At 41.6% G+C, this 19,109-nt stretch overlaps 1 protein-coding gene and 1 long non-coding RNA gene across 3 annotated transcripts in view; one reads left to right on the forward strand and one right to left on the reverse strand.

Annotated features, from left to right (window-relative positions):
* Positions 1 to 30: 30 nt before the first annotated feature.
* LOC117949947 lies at positions 31 to 6,980 on the forward strand. The gene is made up of 3 exons (XR_004657774.1): positions 31 to 160; positions 3,031 to 3,036; positions 6,969 to 6,980. It is a non-coding gene; the product is annotated as an uncharacterized LOC117949947 (long non-coding RNA).
* Positions 3,540 to 19,109, reverse strand: part of adcyap1r1b (adenylate cyclase activating polypeptide 1b (pituitary) receptor type I) — a 28,663-nt gene continuing 13,093 nt past the window's right edge. Inside the window, exons 2-14 of one of the 2 annotated variants that reach the window (XM_034880514.1) lie at positions 15,990 to 16,109; positions 13,236 to 13,338; positions 11,922 to 12,035; positions 10,788 to 10,894; positions 10,586 to 10,686; positions 9,826 to 9,958; positions 9,536 to 9,689; positions 8,756 to 8,816; positions 8,446 to 8,515; positions 8,254 to 8,345; positions 7,296 to 7,425; positions 6,752 to 6,793; positions 3,540 to 5,031 (exon numbers count right to left, since the gene is read on the reverse strand). In XM_034880514.1, coding sequence (XP_034736405.1) covers positions 4,663 to 5,031; positions 6,752 to 6,793; positions 7,296 to 7,425; positions 8,254 to 8,345; positions 8,446 to 8,515; positions 8,756 to 8,816; positions 9,536 to 9,689; positions 9,826 to 9,958; positions 10,586 to 10,686; positions 10,788 to 10,894; positions 11,922 to 12,035; positions 13,236 to 13,338; positions 15,990 to 16,034 — 1,521 coding nt within the window. In that variant the 5' untranslated portion in view covers positions 16,035 to 16,109 and the 3' untranslated portion in view covers positions 3,540 to 4,662. The remainder of the gene's footprint in view (positions 5,032 to 6,751; positions 6,794 to 7,295; positions 7,426 to 8,253; positions 8,346 to 8,445; positions 8,516 to 8,755; positions 8,817 to 9,535; positions 9,690 to 9,825; positions 9,959 to 10,585; positions 10,687 to 10,787; positions 10,895 to 11,921; positions 12,036 to 13,235; positions 13,339 to 15,989; positions 16,110 to 19,109) is intronic. The other variant, XM_034880515.1, reaches the window with a different exon arrangement.

Consider the following 19,109-nt stretch of genomic DNA (forward strand, 5'->3'; position numbering starts at 1 on the left):
AAACCCTGGAGGAAAATAGTCATTGTGTTCCTTATGGATAGAACTATAGTGAAAATAAATTATTACTTTTGGTCGGGGACCCACTGGAAAACACACAAGAACCCCTGACGGACCCCAGACCCCTCTTCCAGAACCAGTGGCCTAGGCAAATACTGGAAAAGTATAAAGATGATTGGGACATCCCTCATTTGAACCACATTTAGCTCTGTTTTAAATTGGATTTAGGGCCATAGCTACCATTGAAGACACTAAGGTAACGTCCTCTTCACTGTCTGGGAATGTGGACTGACTGTAGTTATATTTAGGCTGTTTCTTAGGCTCATTTCCTTTTAAAATGAATCATTAAAATGTACTTTGTTACTTTATTTCACCGCTATTTAGAAAATGAAACATTAGCAGCATGGATTCAAACACAAGCTGTAGGACGTCTCGCACGAAACGTCCTTGTGGCAATATTAAAAAGCACCGTCCTGGTCTTTCCATTTTTATGAATCATGTATTATGAATTCAGTTGCCATAGTCTTCAAGGTCCAATCGTAAGTAAAACGTGTATGTGTTGTTTTTTATGAACGGTCTATTCTGAACACGACGCACACTTGAATACTAAATTATGGTTGAAAAATGGTTACACCTGTATCTAGACAAAATACAATGTCACAAGTTCCATTGACAATACAACGAGAAACAAAGAGATCCATATGGTAAGAAGTTCTCAAAGATCTCAGAAAAAAATGAAATTTTAACATTGACAATTCGAAGATAACTGAGCAAACTGCATCAGCTGATGAAGACCATGTTTGGAAGTTTTTCCAATTGCTGTTTCTAAGAAATCAGGAAGGACCTCTCAGTCTCAAACCACATTTAAAGGGCCAGCGTGTAACGTGTTGAGCTGTTCATTTTCAAAATCTACGTTACCCGTTCATAAACTTGTCATTTTTTTGAATATTTAACACTACAATCAATTCCAAGTGTTCCCATTAGCTTGGAATTTTACATGTGCATTAGCATGAATGGGGTAGACGCTCCATTTTTACCTTGAGATACGTTGGCCGGCGAGGGACATAAAGGATATGCTGCTCTGCCTTTCGCGTTTTCGCTGTCACATGACAAACTCCCAGATGCTGCTAATGCTGCTAATGCTGCTAATAATGCTAATGCTGCTAATGCTGATAATGGGTGTTGTCGCTTCCTGACAAGTTTGAGGAAGGAGACATGGAGAACCACACATATTCAAAATCCAAAGTTCAGGAACAGGAGTCTTCTTCTTTTTCACCCAGAAAAAAAGTGAAAATATATAGAAAAGAGCAACAGATCAACTTCTTAAAGCGTGAAGGCTTCCATAAACGTACAAAGACAGATGATCGCGATATATGATCTCAAAGCTAGATTGAAGAAATTCCTACACATTGGACCTTTAACAACTTTCACTTTTAAACCAGCACTATTTAATATGTATTGATATTTAAAATGAGGTTGTTGCTTTGAGATAAAAACTAAATAAAAATGAAATTCTTCATACTTTTCTGTCCAAAATGAACTTCCCGGCTGTGTGGAGAAGGCTTTGAAAAAGCATTTAGACCAACGTGTAGCGAGATCAACTTTACCGAAAATATAACAGCACCGTTAAATGAACAATGTAAAAAAAGAAAAAGAAAGAAAGAATCTGAAAATTGGGGTTATCTGACCTTGTGACCTCAGTATTTTTGAAAAACCCGTCCAGACATTAAAACTAAAACTGTCAAAATGTTTCTAAGAAGTTATCAGACAACATACCCGAATACATCCAGAAATAAAATCCATATGGAGTTCGTAAAGAAATATGTTCTAAGTTTCATGATTTAACTTTCCAATCAATTGGCAAAAATAGCAAAAACCTTTTTACTTTATTTCCCTCACCGCCTATCAGTTTATAAAATAAAATATTAAGTATTTTGTTCTTCTGTTTATCTCAAACATTTTTCGGGACTCCGTAGTTGACGTGTTTTTTTGACATGTACATTACCAAAACGATGTTTATTGTGTGGCTTCAAACCGCTGATGACGAAGGAGAAACTACAGTATTATTTTTTCTATTACTATCAGTCATAAATAATGTGTTCAGAAAGGAAACAGCACGTCCTCAAAGAAATTTGAAATCCAGTCAAAGTTAGTGGAACATCAGAGTACAACTCTGCCAACACTGTCGTAAAGTATAGAATAGAATCACATATTTTGAAGAATATCATAAAGAAAAGGATGTTGTGATTCAGATACATGAGTCCAGGAAATTTACATTCTCTGTTGTAGAGAAAAACAAAGGCTGTGTCTGTAAAGAGAAAAGTAAAACGTACGTATTGTCGTGTGCGCGTGTTAAAGTGTACCGTACACTGACAGACTGAGTCGTATATCTCGTAGCGCTGCGTGTTCAGAACACCAGTCGGTCGTATGTCCCGCTCGTCTTTAGCAAAGACAAGTTAAAGTACTTCGAAGGCCTCCAGGTTTAAAATACTGATTAAGTCTTACAGTATGCATCATAAAAGCACTTTGTTCAACCCCTTTCTTTTACTTTGCAGTTTTCGTTTGGAAATTAAAAAAGACAAATCGCTTTTTTTATTCTTCTTCTTCTTTTAAATCACCAAACAGGAGTCAAAATACTTCTTTTGTGCTTAAAGGCACTTTGCGAGACACAAAGTAGAGTCGAACGGAGGGATGCCGAGGACAGAACATCTGCAGCGACATCCGTTGCCAAGCTAAACCGGGCCTTTAAAAACAGATACGGCCGTGCCAAAAACCCAGTGAAGGAGTCGGTTAATTTGTCTTTGGAATGAGAGCGTTACCCCGGAGTTAAAAGTCCCTCTCTGACAGTCACATCCACCTCAATGTGCTTGTTTCCAAGCATAAAGAGAGCAAATGCCACCAGAGACAACGATAACTGCAGAAAGACAGCTATAGCTGGGATGGGTACGAGGGGATTGGTTTTAAAGAAGAAGCCCTCATTAATTGTAAATTATTATTATTGTAATTTTTCATTTTTTCGAAAACCAAAATCAGGATATTGTGTCCTGATTTTATCATTTGTACTTTTACAAAGTGACAAGGGAACCAGTACTACAGGGCGTGGCCTCCACAGCAGCCCGTTAGACACTGAAAGCTCATGAAGGAAAAGATACTCTGACACCCAGATTAAACACTGAAAATTACCCCCCCCCCCCCCCCCCCCCCCCCCCCCCCCCCCCCCCCCCCCACACACACACACACACACCATCACACACACACACACACACACACAAAGTAAACAAAACGACAGGAACAATAAATGCAACTCCATGCAAGCAGTTGAACATGAGTTCATTTTCATTGACATTTTCTGTACTACCGGCTGGTTAAACCTCCAGACGCGCTGATGTCCGACGGCGTCTTCTTCTTCTCTGGTTCCTAGTGCTGAGGTTTAAAAGAGGGGGTTTGTGTCTATGGTCGTAGTTGGCAAACCTCAGCACTGCGCACGCATCCGAAGAACACAATCCGAGTTGTCGTCTAGGCCTGGTGTGTTTTTTCTCTTCTTCTTTTTTTTTTTTTTTGGCATTTCACACAAATGTAGAAAACCTGTCCTCCTCGTGAATACTGCTTTTCCAAGTTTTGCTTGTTAGATGAAGGTAAAACATCTCGCCTTTAATGTTCCTCAGTCTGGTGGTCTTCAACACTCATGTGTTGTTGCACATCAGTCCCAGTTTACCCAGGAAACGAAGGCTTAGTGCCAGAAGTGGGAAATAATACTGAGCTTTCCGAATGGGTTCAATATGTCCGGGTACGACCTGGGGTCCACAATGCTTCAGCTGGTCCTCAGCTCCATCCATAACATGGATTCAAAAAAAGAAGAAGTTCCCTTTGGTAACCCTGATGTGTGCGGGAACCTTCATTCTTTGAATTGTCGTCAACACATTTAACAAAAATCCTCATGTAAGCTATTTACTGTACATCAGGGCGGGTCAGAATCAAAGCAGCAGGACGAAATACTGTTTGGGAAAAAAAACTCCAAAGTCGCTGGATAGTAAATTTCTCACAGTGCAGCAAACTGTAACTTTTCAACAGCTTCTGCTCGCCTGGTAAATCCCAGCATCTCTCAAACGCCACGCCCTAAGTTTGTAATCCAGTTTTTCAGATAAATGTGTATTTTTCATCTAATGACATCACTGTGACATCACTAGGGTTAGGTTTTCCAGCCACTCGATAGCCACACAAGACCTTACATCACAGGCTGATACACGTGACGTGGAAAATCAGTGGACTGGCCCTTTAAGGTATTTACATGGTCTTAAATGGAGCCGTTTCACATGGCACGGCAGCTGAGAGACGAGTACAGTGTATAGTTACAGTCTGACACATATTTGGAGGAAAGGGTGAACGGACTGGAATGATCACTGTGAGAGGGCTGCAGTAACAAACGGGCTTTACAGGAGCAAATTCTGCAGCACCAGACAAACACAATATATACAGAGATAACCATGCTTGTTTTGCATGTTACAGCCCAACAAGATAAACTGTACAGTACACTAGAATTCCCAATCGGGCTCTTTGAAGGCCAGAGACCGCTCAGGGAACAGGAGGACTACGTTTGTTTTACACCAAGAGATTCCTGATTTGGCCCCTGACGTTCAGGTTTCATGCTTCGAGGGGCGGAGCAAGTCAGACTAGAGGCTGTTCAGGGTCGCTGGAGTGGAGCTGGGTTTCCATCACGGTTTCGTCGGGGTACGGGTCGGGGTACGGGTTGAGGAACGGGTTGGTGAGGCTGGTCATCGGGACGAGGGTGGGTGTGGCAGGCTGGGTGGCGTCCGGTGCGGAGACGGTGCCGTTCAGGTGGCCGGGGTCTCGGCCTGCAGGCTGGACATGCGGATCTGCGAGCTGCTCTTGCTGAGGATGGACAGCTGCGTGCCCCCGTTGACCCCACTGCTCGCCAGCGAAGGATGCCGGTGCTTCAGGTCCACAGCAAAGTATCTGTTCACCGTCCAGCTGCGCCATTTCCTCTTGATCTCCGATTGCACCTTGAGGGATATACTTCACAAGGTCATTATTAATGGACCACGCTGGAAGGAGACAAGCTCACTGTCCCTCAGTCTCACTCTGTATGTAATGTGTTTAAGGTTTAACGTTCTTACTGAGTATGTTTACATGCAGATTAAGGTACCACTATTATTCTGAATATGACAATATTCCAGATGTCATGTAAACAGCATTTTGCTGTTTGGATTTACATTTACATTTTCTGATTAGGACGTGTTGGATATGTTACGCAGATGATATGGAGAAACACACACACTTTCAAATATAAAAGACTTGGATATGAACAGGTTTTTGAACATGTACACACATCGCAACACCAACTTTTTCAAGAAGGTGGTTGAAGGACTGAAAGAGGGAGGTTGTCTTTGCACAGCCCTGTTTAACATGGCTGCATGCAAATGGTTATGTTGTTGGAATATTAACTTTTATTAGCCATGCAAACAGCATAGTTGAAATATTGTCTTTTTCAGAATGAGGGCAAAAACGGGAATAATGTGTTTGTTAACGTAGTCATTAAAAAAACACTTTCTTTAAAAGGTACTCCATGGTTAAAACCAGTTTTAAGATGGATGTTATACCCACACACACACACACTCAATGGTTTGTAATTCCTGTTGAGCTAAAAAAAACACATTCATACACTGATCACAATTAATAACGCAACACTTGTTTTCAACCCCATTTTTCATGAGCTGAACTCAAAGATCTAAAACTTTTTCTACGTACACAAAAGGCTTATTTTAAAATATTGTCCACAATTCTGTTTAAATCTGTGTTAGTGAGCACTTCTCCTTCACACCTCACAGGTGTGGCAAGTCAAGATGCTGATTAGAGAGCAGGATTATTGCACAGCTGTGCCTCAGGTTGGCCACAATAAAAAGGCCACTCTAAAAGGTGCAGTTTTAATTACTTTCCTTTATTGGAAGGGTCCAGGGGAGTCTGAAAAACAGTCAGTATTGGGTGTTAGGGTTAGGGTTCCTCTCTCTCTCTCTCTCTCTCTCTCTCTCTCTCTCTCTCTCTCTCTCTCTCTCTCTCTCTCTCTCTCTCTCTCTCTCTCTCTCTCTCTCTCTCTCTCTCTCTCTCTCTCTCTCTCTCTCTCTCTCTCTCTCTCTCTCTCTCTCTCCCGACCTGACTGCAGTTTGTCATCGTAACGGACTTGAGTGACAGTCCCATTTGATGGCGTGATGGCGTTCCCCCCCCAATAGTCACACCTGTGAGGTGGATGGATTATCTCGGCAAAGGAGAAGTGCTCACTAACAGATTTAGACAATATTTGTGAACAATAGTTGAGAGAAATAAGCCTTTTGTGTACACAGAAGAGTCTTAAATCTTTGAGTTCAGCTCATAAATAAAGGGGGGCAAAAACAAAAGTGTTGTAATTTGGTTCAGTGTGGAATAGAAAGTGAAGAAGCAAGATTATATGACATCTAGAACTACAAATTCTTTGACCAGCAAACGTTTTATAATCAGCTTTCTACCCCCAAAAATGAATTAGCCGTAATTTTCAATAATCACAGAAAATCCAGATGGTTTGTGTCTGAAAATATAAACTCTAAATTGTGTGTCATATGCCATCAGTTAAGTTATAGGCATTTCAAACCCCACGTCTTCCTTATGGACATGCTGTAGGTCGGTAATGTTGTTAACGTAAATGTTTAATTTAATTAAGAGAACTGGTGTAATGGTGTCAGTAACTGTTTTTAAGGATGTTTACCTCTCCGTTGAGGAAGCAGTAGAGGACGGCTACCACAAAGCCCTGAGGAGACACAGAGGGTCCAAACGTGAGACAAAAACACTGAACACATATCTACGGTAGAAACAGCATTGTGTGTGTGTGTGTGTGTGTGTGAAAGGAAACACAACTCTGAATAAAAGCACATGCTGAAACCAAAGCCCATGCATGCTCTAATGCTCCTTTTTTTCACCTTGAGTAAAATTTTCAAGTTTCTGAATATTACATCTGTATTAAAAACCTGTTTGACTCACTAACTCCAGAGCTTGTTTTTTCCAGGTCAAGTATTTCAAGTGTCTGATCGTTAAAATCACATTCAAATATTTGTCTTTCCAAGTTGTTATTAGTGCTTTAACATTTTATCTTAAGGAGTAACACAGCTTTCCCCACAGTCAGCTCTAAAGCATTCATTTTGGTGATGCATGTCAGTCCTGATAATATCCTCATTCCAACTGTTATTTCCCCCAGTTTGTACATAGACTTTCCCTTCGTAGTGAATCGACGTAGCAATGGAGAAAGCAGTCACCTGGAAGGAGCCGAGGCCGAGCTCAAACACCAGACGCTCTCTCTTGCTCACGTTCTCAGGGGAGAAGGCAAACACCGTGTAGTGGATCCCAAACAGAGGGATCAGTAGCAGAGTGGAGCGGGCCAACCTCCTGCAACACACACACACACACACACACACACACACACACACACACACACACACACACACACACACACACACACACACACACACACACACACACACACACACAGATTTGTGATGAGATTTCCGTATTTGTGTCCTTATTATAATCAGCACAGATAGGTAGGACAGCATTCTGTCCATAGGCTTTATTGGTAAGTTGTTGGGGCTTTAAAATGTCAGAAAATGGTGAAAAAGATCAATCATTGTTTCCCTAAGCTAAGTTTTCTGGCACAAAGGAGTGACGAAGCTAGAAAATATGCACATTTAACAATGTTTCTCATAAAAAATTACTGGAAATAGTTGGTGATTCATTTAATATTTGACAACTAATTGATTCATCTTTGCAGCTCAATAAATTAAACTACACTTGTGCATGACAACTGTTCTCATCCTCTCTGTCTGGTAGTTCCAGTAACACGTGTCTGTGTATTTTAAAGAGACAATGGACACAGGGAGAGATCCCATCCACCCATACCTCAAGTGTAAAAACCGGTCCATGCAATGAGTAAGGAGTAAAATCACCACTACTTTTGTTTTTGCCACTTTTACGGGAGTAATCATTAAAGTGTGATGGAGGACTTTGTCAGTGTGTCTTCCCAACGATTACCACAATAAAACAAACAAGTTTTACAAATGTATAGCAGTCATTTGGAAGAGTTCATACAAGTAGTAAAAAAACTACAAGTACTAAATGCGGACATTTCGCATATGCGCTCATGACGACATCTCAAAATAATTATTGTATAGGTAACATTTTACTTTAATGTCAGCCAGAAAAATGTAAATGACTTACAAGTAAATACTGGATTCATTTCCACCGATATCTGGGGACTGTAACTTCTGGACAAGGATGATGATGATGCCGATGAAGAGCACAAAGTTGATCTATTTAAAAAAAAAAAAGTATTGCAAACAAATAAATAGGTATTCGGTAATAGAGGGATTGTCTTTCTGTCGTCACAGCTCACACAGAGTGATGACGTACCATGATTGAAGCGAGCACAGGTCCCTTGATCACCCACCAGATGGCAGCGTTGTCATTCATGTCCCAACACCTGAGAGAGCAGGGGATCAGACATCAAGACAAGCTTCAACCATAGATATTCTATTACTTAAAGCGCGTATAATATGCTTATTTTCATAGTACATATAGTTGCATTTTGAGGTTGTACCAGAATAGATTTACATGGTTTCCTTTTCCAAAAACCCCATATTGTTGTTGTACTGCACATTGCTGCAGATCTCGTCTCGGCTTCAACAAAAACACTAAACTCTGCTGTTCATAAATGACCTACCCAACGTCATCAAAGTGGAGCTTCAGCACCGCCCAGATGGTCACACACACAGTGGGGGTTCCTGTTGTGACACGATACAAACATTAGTAACACATGCATCCCCCGATCAGAGAAGAACTCTGTGGTTCTCAACCTTTTCACGCCGTGACCCCTCAGCAACGAGACCTGCAAACAGGTGTAAGCAGCTGATCCTACATACCCCCCCTTTCTGGTTTTGAGTGATTTTTGTTCAAATAATGGTGACCCCCCCTCTCAAGTTGCCATCAGACCCCTTTCTGTGTTCCAAGCAGTGACGCAGTACTCAAGTCCTGGACTCGGACTTGAGTCTGACTCAAGTTGCTATTTTCTGGACTTGTGACTCAACTTGGACTCGCGCACTGATGACTTAGACTCAAGTAGTTATAAAATCGGACTTGGGCTTTCATAGAATAGGATTTGGGAGTCAGATGAAGTTTTTAACTACTGTTATATGTAATAGGCAGTGATGGAGTACTCCAGTCATGGACTCGGACTCGTGTTGCTATTCTCTGGAATCGGGACTCGACTCGGACTCAGGTAATGGTGACTTCACTTCACTTGGACTTGATTAGGACTCTTCTTTGGTCACTCCACAACATCCTGATTTAGAAATGAAGCTCTAAATATAACACATGAAATCCAAACCCGAACAGAAATATTCAAACTATTGCTCATTCTACAATATGATATTTTTTATATTTTTTCTGGCAACCCCCAGGTTGAGAACCACGTCGGGTGTGTGTGATGTGGCGGATGTCTCACCCCAGCCGATGATGATGTACCAGTAGAAGTATCTCTTTTCAGGGAAGAAGGTCTCCACCAGTAAAGTGAAGAGATACAGACCCTCGATGAAGAGCCAGAAGTAGTTAGAGAGGACGCAGTAATGGAAGAATATTATCACCGCTCGACACTCCAGCTTCACGGAGAAAAAAACAAACAAACACTAATCAAAGTTTAAAGCATCCTTATTTGTGAACAGATCACCTGCCGCGTGTGAACATGAGAACAGAGAGGACTGTGGGCACGTGTGCAGGCGTGTTTGTGTTCCTCACAGTGCGTATGAAGCAGTGCTCGCTGTCCTCTTTGGCGTACAGCACGCCGTCTTTGATGAAGACTGAAATAGCTCTCAAGATGAATGACACAAAGAGGTTCATGTGGATGAAGTTCCTGGTACAGTGCAACTTCCTGTGCAACAAAAACAGACATGAACACACAGAATAGCATTGGATCTTTTATTAAAGGTGCTCTAAGTGCTGTGGGGTGATGTCACTTCTTGTTCAAAGTAACAAACAAAATGGAGGCTACCTCCCCCTCCCGCTGGAACACTACCTGTGTATGTTTCGTGGTGCAGGTCGACTTGTGTGTGTCAAATTATGGTGTAGCCTAAAAAAACGTGTGACATAGATTAGAATACCTTTAAAGAAAAGTACTGCATGAAAATTATGCTGCCGTTAGTACTTGTGTACAAACACCTTATGAACACCTTAATCGATTAATCAATTTGAGAATTTTTTTCTGATGTCTTCATCATAAAAGTCTTTGATTGATTGTCTTGCATAAGTTTCGGTACAATACCATTCAAAGACTTTCATGAGAATGAGTTGGTTTTTGTGTGAAATGGTGTTTTTCTTTTTTTGTAAAGTGTGGACATTTCTTTGGTCCCCACTTAGTCTCACGTTAAGACTGAGGTCGGGGCGAAGATGTAAGGATAAAACATGAACCACTACTTGTCCTCTGTCTGAGAAACCTCATGTTTCCTAACACCGACCCAACCCAGCTGCAGTACCCTCCACGACCCCCCAAACGTCTCACCTGAACCTGCACAGGATGACCATGGCCGTGGTGAGGGACACCAAAGAGGTGCTGTAGCCCACGGTGTACAGAGCCTTCACTGACACAAAGTACACGTTGTCCTGAGATGGAAACACAAGCACAAGAAAAAGCTGAGTACCTTTCACATGAAGTGTGTCAGTGAATCGGTGAGTGGGACACATTGCTGCAGCGATATACCAACCGCAGGATGGCTGCCATTCCCGTCTTCACCCATGCAGGCATCGATGTAATGAGGAAAAGTCTCTGACCAGCCGAACTCAGTGCAGTTTCGACTCACCTTCCCCCGCTCTGTGGACACAGGACATTTCATTTGATTATGGCAAAGACAAACAAAGGCACGTATTTTTAGACTGAAATCAGGAAGAGAAGCAGATCCGCTTTCATTAATTATTACACACACACACACACACACACACACACACACACACACACACACACACACACACACACACACACACACAGAAAGACATCTTAACCCTCCTGTTGTCCTTAGGTCCAATTTGACCCATTTTCAAGTTTCTATAATCAGAAATTTAAAAAAGCAAGTTAACTTGGAGGGTTCCCTACAGCGATCTTCACAAGTTAAATAAATGAACAGTCCACTACTTTCATTGAATTTAATTTGGGTTTTTTATTCACTTGTATTCAAAAATTCAAAAATAAACTGATAAACGAACACTGAAATAATGGACAGAAATGTTTAAAAACAAATGTCACAAATGTGGGGGAAAAAACACAAACGTCACATAGGTGGAGTAAAATATCAACAAAAAAATGTAAAAATGTTGTTAAAAGTGACAAAACGCCGGGAAAAAGCTTTAAAAAAAATTGGTACAAGTGACAAAACTTTGAAGAAAGTGACAAAAAACATTGGGGTTTAGCAACAAAAGAGTCAAAAAAGAAGTTTAATTGAAAGATTGACCCAGAAACACAAAACACACACACACACACACACACACACCACTTACGAGGACACTCATTGACATAATACATTCCCGAGCCCTGAACCGAGACCTAAGTAAAACCTCATTCTATCCTTAATAACACTTAGCTCAAACCGTAGACTCTATAATATTACACCATGATCCAGGTGAATACTCGACTCTGATTGGCTGCAGGGTGTCCATTAAAAACTGATGTAGGACACCTACTAAAGGACTTCCGGTGAAACTAAAAGCACTACATTAAAACAAAAAGGAAACATGGATCTGTTATTTCCAACTCGTCTTTCAACAGAGTGAAAACACTGTAATTTCCTTTACGGGAATGATAAACTATAAATCATTATTATTAATATTGTGTACTAGATACTGACCGAAGTCTTCTTCAATCATGGACTGATAGAAGAGTTCAGGACAGTTGACTTCGACGACCTCGCCGAACGCGGCCGGCTCCCAACACGTCAGGTTGTCCCACATCCTAGGACAGCCTGAGGACACAACAGGTGGACAAAGCAGAGGACAGCAGGGAGTGTTTCATCTTAAAAAGCCATAGGTTAACGGGAACAGGCCACCTCATTCATCATTACTTCAAAATCACACATCCTTGAAACTCTCATATGGTGGCTGAGATGCCAGCTGTCACGCCAGTGGCCATTATGAAAAAGTATCTCATTTTGGAAGTAAACACATTCAATAATTAGATATATTACTTCTATTACTATATACTGCTGGTACAGCCTGTGTAGCTTGTTTATTATTATCAAAAAGCACAACAGAGGACTCTAGAGAAAAGCTGACATAGATTTTTTATTCATTTTATGTGTGGTGATACACGTTTTGTATCCGATTCCCACATTTAAAGATCAGTCTAGATGGGACACAATCATGTAGTTTAACTGGGGGGAAAAAAACAACATTTTGGCTGAGATATCGGGGAAATCATGTGGGTTTGAGTAATGGTGCAGATGCTGGAAGAGGAAGAAGATCCAGCTGTGCTTTGTAGCCAATACTCCACTATAGCGTCCTGATTCGTGTGTAACCACAATGCAAATAACACATTTAAAAAGACAGGTTTAGTTTGCAGTGCAGATATAAAAACAACCATCAAAAGATACTTTTTAACAAGGTTAAGTTGGAGAATTGGCACAAAGCTCCTCACTCAGTTTGATCTTCCCTTCATCCTCCGTATAATAAGCCATCACTCACTGTCTCACTGATCAACCTTAATTATTAGAACCATCATCGGCATGAGATGCTGCCAATTAAAGCCTCAGCCGCTACCTGAGTCCCTCTGATACACACACACACACACACACACACACACACACACACACACACACACACACACACACACACACACACACACACACACACACACACACACACACACACACACACACACACACACACACACACACACACACACACACACACTCAGGCTAACTGTGAAGTCTTTCTAATGATCGCTCTCTTTGCAGAAAAACAGGTCAGAGTCGACCACAATTTGTTGAATTATCTCCCGCTCATTAGTATGCCGGCCCTGAGGATATCCTTGTTAATAATCTGTGTTTTATCCCCTATTTTGTAGAAAATTGTTGCAACGTCAACAAAACAGTGGTTGGCACGAGGGGGGAAGGGATTCAAGGCTACAAAAAAACACACGCTTGCAAAAAAGAAAAGAAAAATACCAAATTCTGGATAGTTCCCAGGATCATCCGAGGCCATCATTATCAGGCATCTCTCCTGCTCCCTCTTGATCACACAGTTAGAGGGGACCTGTTGGCTGGAAACCTGGAAAATACACAGACACACACACACACACACACACACACACACACACAGAAAGAAGGAGTCAAGTGGCTGAAGATTACATTGGATCAGAGGGGAAGGACCCTAAGATATCATGGAGGAGGCTGCTTCATCAGCTCCACCGTGCAGTTCACACCACAGGGTGGGAGAGAGGTCTGGGATCTGTTTAAACACTCGACCAACTAGAATCAACGTTTCAGAGCTGTTGGGACCCTCCTACTGCTAACTGACCACAGAGGAGGAGCATTATTCTACTGAAAACAAGGCAGCAAAGCCTTTCAGACGTGCACTTTTCACACTGAACCGTGCCAGGCATCTGTTAGGGGCCGCGGACAAACACACAGAGGTGACGGATTCAACTTGTAGCTCTCTAACGGCTTTAAAGGTCCCATGGCATGGAAACTTCACTTCATGAGGTTATTTTAACATTAATATGTGTCCCCCCTCCTCCTCATTAGCATTTAAAGCTGCAGACCCCTAAGGAAAGCTCATTGTGGGACTGGCTCTATTGCTTGTAATTCTGCACCAAGGCTGAACTTTGGGAAAGAGACTTCAGATCCAGTATTAGGGACCACTAAGGTCTATATAAAAGAGACTTCAGATACAGTATTAGGGACCACTAAGGTCTATATAAAGAGACTTCAGATACAGTATTAGGGGACCACTAAGGTCTATATAAAAGAGACTTCAGATACAGTATTAGGGACCACTAAGGTCTTTATAAAAGCATCCAAACATAACCATGACATAGGACCTTTAATAAAACTGAGGCCAAAGAGTCACAAAACGATGTCTCCAGACACAGGAGGTCACATCCAGAGACACCTCCTTTACAGCTCCCCCAACAGCTGCACAATACTGTGCAAAAGCTGGGACTGAGGAGGGGAGGGGGGTCTGGTGAGAAGACAAACGTGTGCGTCTGTGCTGGCGTCAGTCCGGTGAGTCGCCATGTCACAGCTTTATGAGGTGTAGCGGTGTAGCGGTGGAGCGGTTGACGTCAACAATCGCTTGCTGATTCATGCGCTGAAGATGGACCAGAGTAGTAGGGATGCAGTCGTTTTGGGGGCATTGTGTGGAACGAGTGTCACACACTCTCTGATTTATGTGTTGCACTCTCCAGCCACAGCGCCATGTCTGCAGCGGTACAGCTGAATTAAACACACCGGCACTTAAAGAACAGATATTTGGATTGATGGCATTCTCTGAACGTGGATGTTGTTTCATCTTAAAGTAGTAGTTAGACATTGTAAACTGTATGTTTGTCACATTACTGGGATACCGAGGAAAAATATTGTTATTGCTTTAAGTAGAGATGTTCCAATAACATATTTTCTTTCCGGATGCCGATTTTGATCGAACCTGCATATTGGCGGATACAGAGTACTGACTTACCAGTGCGTAAATAACACAAAAACACAAATACATACAGAGAATGAATGCAATTTAACTTTATTTTATTATGTTGCTTGAAAGTCAATCATAAGGAAAAAAAGAACATAAGCTAAATTTATTATTTAAAAAGTTTCTTTCGGGGCTAAATGACTTTGTATCAGATCATTCAGTATAGACTTGCATACTTGCCGATCCAAGTATTTTAGGCAGTAACTGAGGTATTTCTGATACTGGTATCCACTTTTTTTAAGTGTTTTTTCCAAAGTTATTTGCTACTACTAATGTTGACATTTTCAGCTTATATCGAAGGGCCATTTTTTGAGACAAAAAACCTAAAAATCGGTCAAATTTGACCCGAGGACAACACAAGGGTTACACTTGTACATGCAAGTGTGTTTTGGCAGAAATTCCAATTTGACAGTGTTCATGTGTTTTTAACATGATGTAGTTTAAAGCCAGTACATTTTACCCCCAAAGTCTTGGAACGACCAATTCCCCACGAATGATTCACATCCCAACACAGACTGCTGACCAGGATTAAGTAGAGCATGTACTGTCCATCTGTCCAGCTCTCTGTTCGGGCCTCCGTCACTCTTAACTTGTACAATAAGAAGAGCACTGTAATAAAATGAATACTGTGTACTGATACTAATTCCTATTTTCAATCCTCCCACTCTGCCTCCCCCTATTTCATGCAAATTGCTGTCATCCACCATCTTCTCTAAAGCTCATCTCTCCGTTTCTCAGCCAACACTTTAGCTCAAGGGTGATGACTCACCTTACAAGACAGTAATACAGAATGCTTTCCTCACAGATTTTAATGGAGAGGAGAGGAGAGGAATGGAGAGGAATTGAGAGGAATGGAGAAGAAAGGAGAGGAATGGAGAGGAGAGGAGAGGACTATCTCCTTCCTCCCAGATTTAACAGACAGGAATAATGGTGAATAAATGATGAGAATGCATCCTTATGCATCGTTGCTGCCACACACCTGTCAATGAGTTATTGTTGCAGTCACTCCACACGATTTCCTCACTATCATTTCCACGTGAATGACCGTACAAGTGCCCAAAACACCTGTTTGCTGAATGTATTCATGTAATCTCCACCTGTTGTCGAGTTATTTTACAGGTGGATCGTTTGGCCCGAGTACGCCCACTCATTCACAGAAAGGGGATTTAGACATATTTTTTCCTTTTCTAAGTACCAAAGCAGAATAAAGAACATTTTAAATGTCATCTTACCTTGGGGAAGAGGAGGAGGAGGAGGGCGATGTTAGCAGCAGACATTTTGTGTTTCTCAGTTTCCTCTACACGTCGAGCTCCGCCAGACCAACGCAACGGTACGCCGGCTCACCTTGGGATCTGAAAAACACAAGTGTGTGGGACAGTAAGAGACAGGATGTTCACATCTGTTTACATTACATCTCACCAGGACATTTACTCCACATAACAGAGTATCTTTCACTGAAGCTCTCTTTTAGTGTTTGTATGTGTTTCGGCCCGGGAGAAGGACGCCCCTGCCATGCAGGGCCCACCAGGGTTATGGAGGATACTGTCGAGGGGTTGAAACATCTAGTTCAATTAGCTTTACTGTAGAGCAAATCCAGAGCAGGATCTTTAACAATAGAAAGTGTTAAGAAATCCTCAATGTGGATCTGAATCTTCTTCAAAATAACTATGTGATAGTACATGTAATATATAGAATATAAATCACGATTTTTTTAGTGTAGAATCGATATCACGATTTTCTGCCATGATTTTTTCTCACAAAGTTGTATATTGCACACATGAACCATGACAAAACAAAACCATCTGGCACTACCACACATAGCAATGAGATGTTTTTTACAGTGTGTTCTGAGGACAGGCAGCTAGAAGATAGTGAGATGTTTTTACAGTGTTTTTAAGGGATAGGCAGCTAGCAGATAGTGAGGAGATGTTTTTTACAGTGTGTTTTGAGGACAGGCAGCTAGCAGAGAGTGAGGAGATGTTTTTTACAGTGTGTTCTGGGGACAGGCAGCTAGCAGATAGTGAGGAGATGTTTTTTACAGTGTGTTCTGGGGACAGGCAGCTAGCAGATAGTGAGGAGATGTTTTTTACAGTGTGTTCTGGGGACAGGAAGCTAGCAGATAGTGAGGAGATGTTTTTTACAGTGTGTTTTGAGGACAGGCAGCTAGCAGATAGGGAGGAGATGTTTTTTACAGTCTGTTCAGGGGACAGGCAGCTAGCAGATAGTGAGGAGATGTTTTTTACAGTGTGTTCTGGGGACAGGCAGCTAGCAGATAGTGAGGAGATGTTTTTTACAGTGTGTTCTGGGGACAGGCAGCTAGCAGATAGTTAGGAGATGTTTTTTACAGCGTGTTCTGGGGACAGGCAGCTAGCAGATAGTTAGGAGATGTTTTTTACAGCGTGTTCTGGGGACAGGCGTATGTGAAGGTATTGTCAGCCTGTCAACTGCATTGGCCTATCAAACTGTATGTGAACACAAGCCCATGTGCATGTTGTATCCTCACGGATGCGGCCTAACTCTGCAAGCCCGGAGGGGTTCGCATGCGTAAAGCCAAGTATCAGGACTGAGCAGTCGGGCCTCGTCCCCACGGGGAGAGCTTGGCAATCCTACTAGACCCAAACCCTGCCAGGAGCTGGCCCCTCCTCCTGGCGTTGTCAGGAGCAACAGCTGAGAGAGCTGCTGAGTTTGGATGTGAGTTGAACCACGTGGACCTGGAACCTCCTTCTGCTCCGTCTTCTGCTCTACCGTAAATAGATTCCCTGAGATTTCATAATGTCCTTCAGTGTTTAAATGATACGAGGCATGGAACCTTCATGGAATATATATATATAACACCCAGATTTGGGTATTTTGACGGAAACACAAACACATCTACATGCAAACTGAGCACATTTGCTGACTTTAAATGCATTACAGCCCCCCACGAACAGTTTCTTCATTCATAATTTTGCAAGAGTGAGTCACAGAAGGACAAAAACCACAGACAAATAACCAAAACAGAACACAACATGAATGGTAATCTGCAGCTTTGCCAAGGCCACCGTAACGGCTGCTGATGCTCTTCCATAGAAAACCTTTCATGGTGAGTGCACCAGCACAAACTGCCATTAATTCATTTCTGAGAAAGAGAAACAGTCACATATTACAAACCACCCAGACACTGATGGTATCTCCCCTGCCACAGAGTGTGTGTGTGTGTGTGTGTGTGTGTGTGTGTGTTACTGTAGATAAAGAAAAGGAAAAAGAGAGGAAAACTATAAGCACTTTCCATGTAATTGGAACTCAAAATTCCTCCGAGAGAGTGCATCTTTACTGCTAACCTCATGCTGCGCAAGGCGAATAATTCTTACACACACACACACACACACACACACACACACACACACACACAAACACACACAGAACCCTTGATGTACAGTCACATCAGCCTTCCATTCAGCACATTTGGCTCACATTCTCCCTCCAAAAACCAAACGGATGTGATATTAGTGTCAAACGTTTGTTATAAAAATACAAACCGAGCAGCGCTTTTCCAAATGAAAATGTCTCAGAGCGGTGCTGCAGTTTTTAGTTTGGGATCGAGGGCCCAAAGCTGCATTGTAGTATCACGACTTGTCCATTTTCTAACACAAAAATGTATTTATTGAAAAACAAAATACAAAGCCATTTTTTTTCATTCAATACAAGAAGGAAATTACGGATTGATTTAGAAACCTCTCAAAGAATTGACAAAGTAAAGAAGATTACACCTGATTAATGTTAGATATTCAGTCCCAGTCGTGAGTGATGCAGGCTTTAATGGAAGTGAATGGGAGATGGAGCGTATATTTGCAGCTCCAACTCCAAATCCATCAACTATAATTCTCTGCTGCTTCCACTGTTGTTGCTCTCCAGGCTTCCAGTGATAAAGATGAATGCAGGAGATGCATCTGATTAGAGTGTTATTCCAGCATTAAGATAAAAGAATGACGTATTTATAGTAATCATAATAAATGTCAGGTGTGACTGCTTGGCTGGTCCCAGATTATTGTGATTATTTTACAAGGAGCACCTGAGTTCATAATGATTCTTACCTCGATTGTATTTCCAACAAATGACCAGACTGTGTGATGATTATGAGACAATGGGACCCTGGGCATGGACGCATGAATTAACAGCTTTTAAATGAGAAGAGTCCAAACTATGTTAACTGTTGTGTTGTCTTCCCGCCGAGCTGGAATTATTTGTTTTAATCAACGTTTTTGTTGTATTTTTTTACCTTGACCTTTTTAAATTTGTGTGACTTTTTCCCAAATTTTTTTAAAACTTTCTTTGTACATTTGATTTTTTTTTACATTTTTCTTACTTTATTG

This window comes from Etheostoma cragini, chromosome 9 (genome assembly GCF_013103735.1).
Source record: "Etheostoma cragini isolate CJK2018 chromosome 9, CSU_Ecrag_1.0, whole genome shotgun sequence".
Lineage (NCBI taxonomy): Eukaryota > Metazoa > Chordata > Actinopteri > Perciformes > Percidae > Etheostoma > Etheostoma cragini.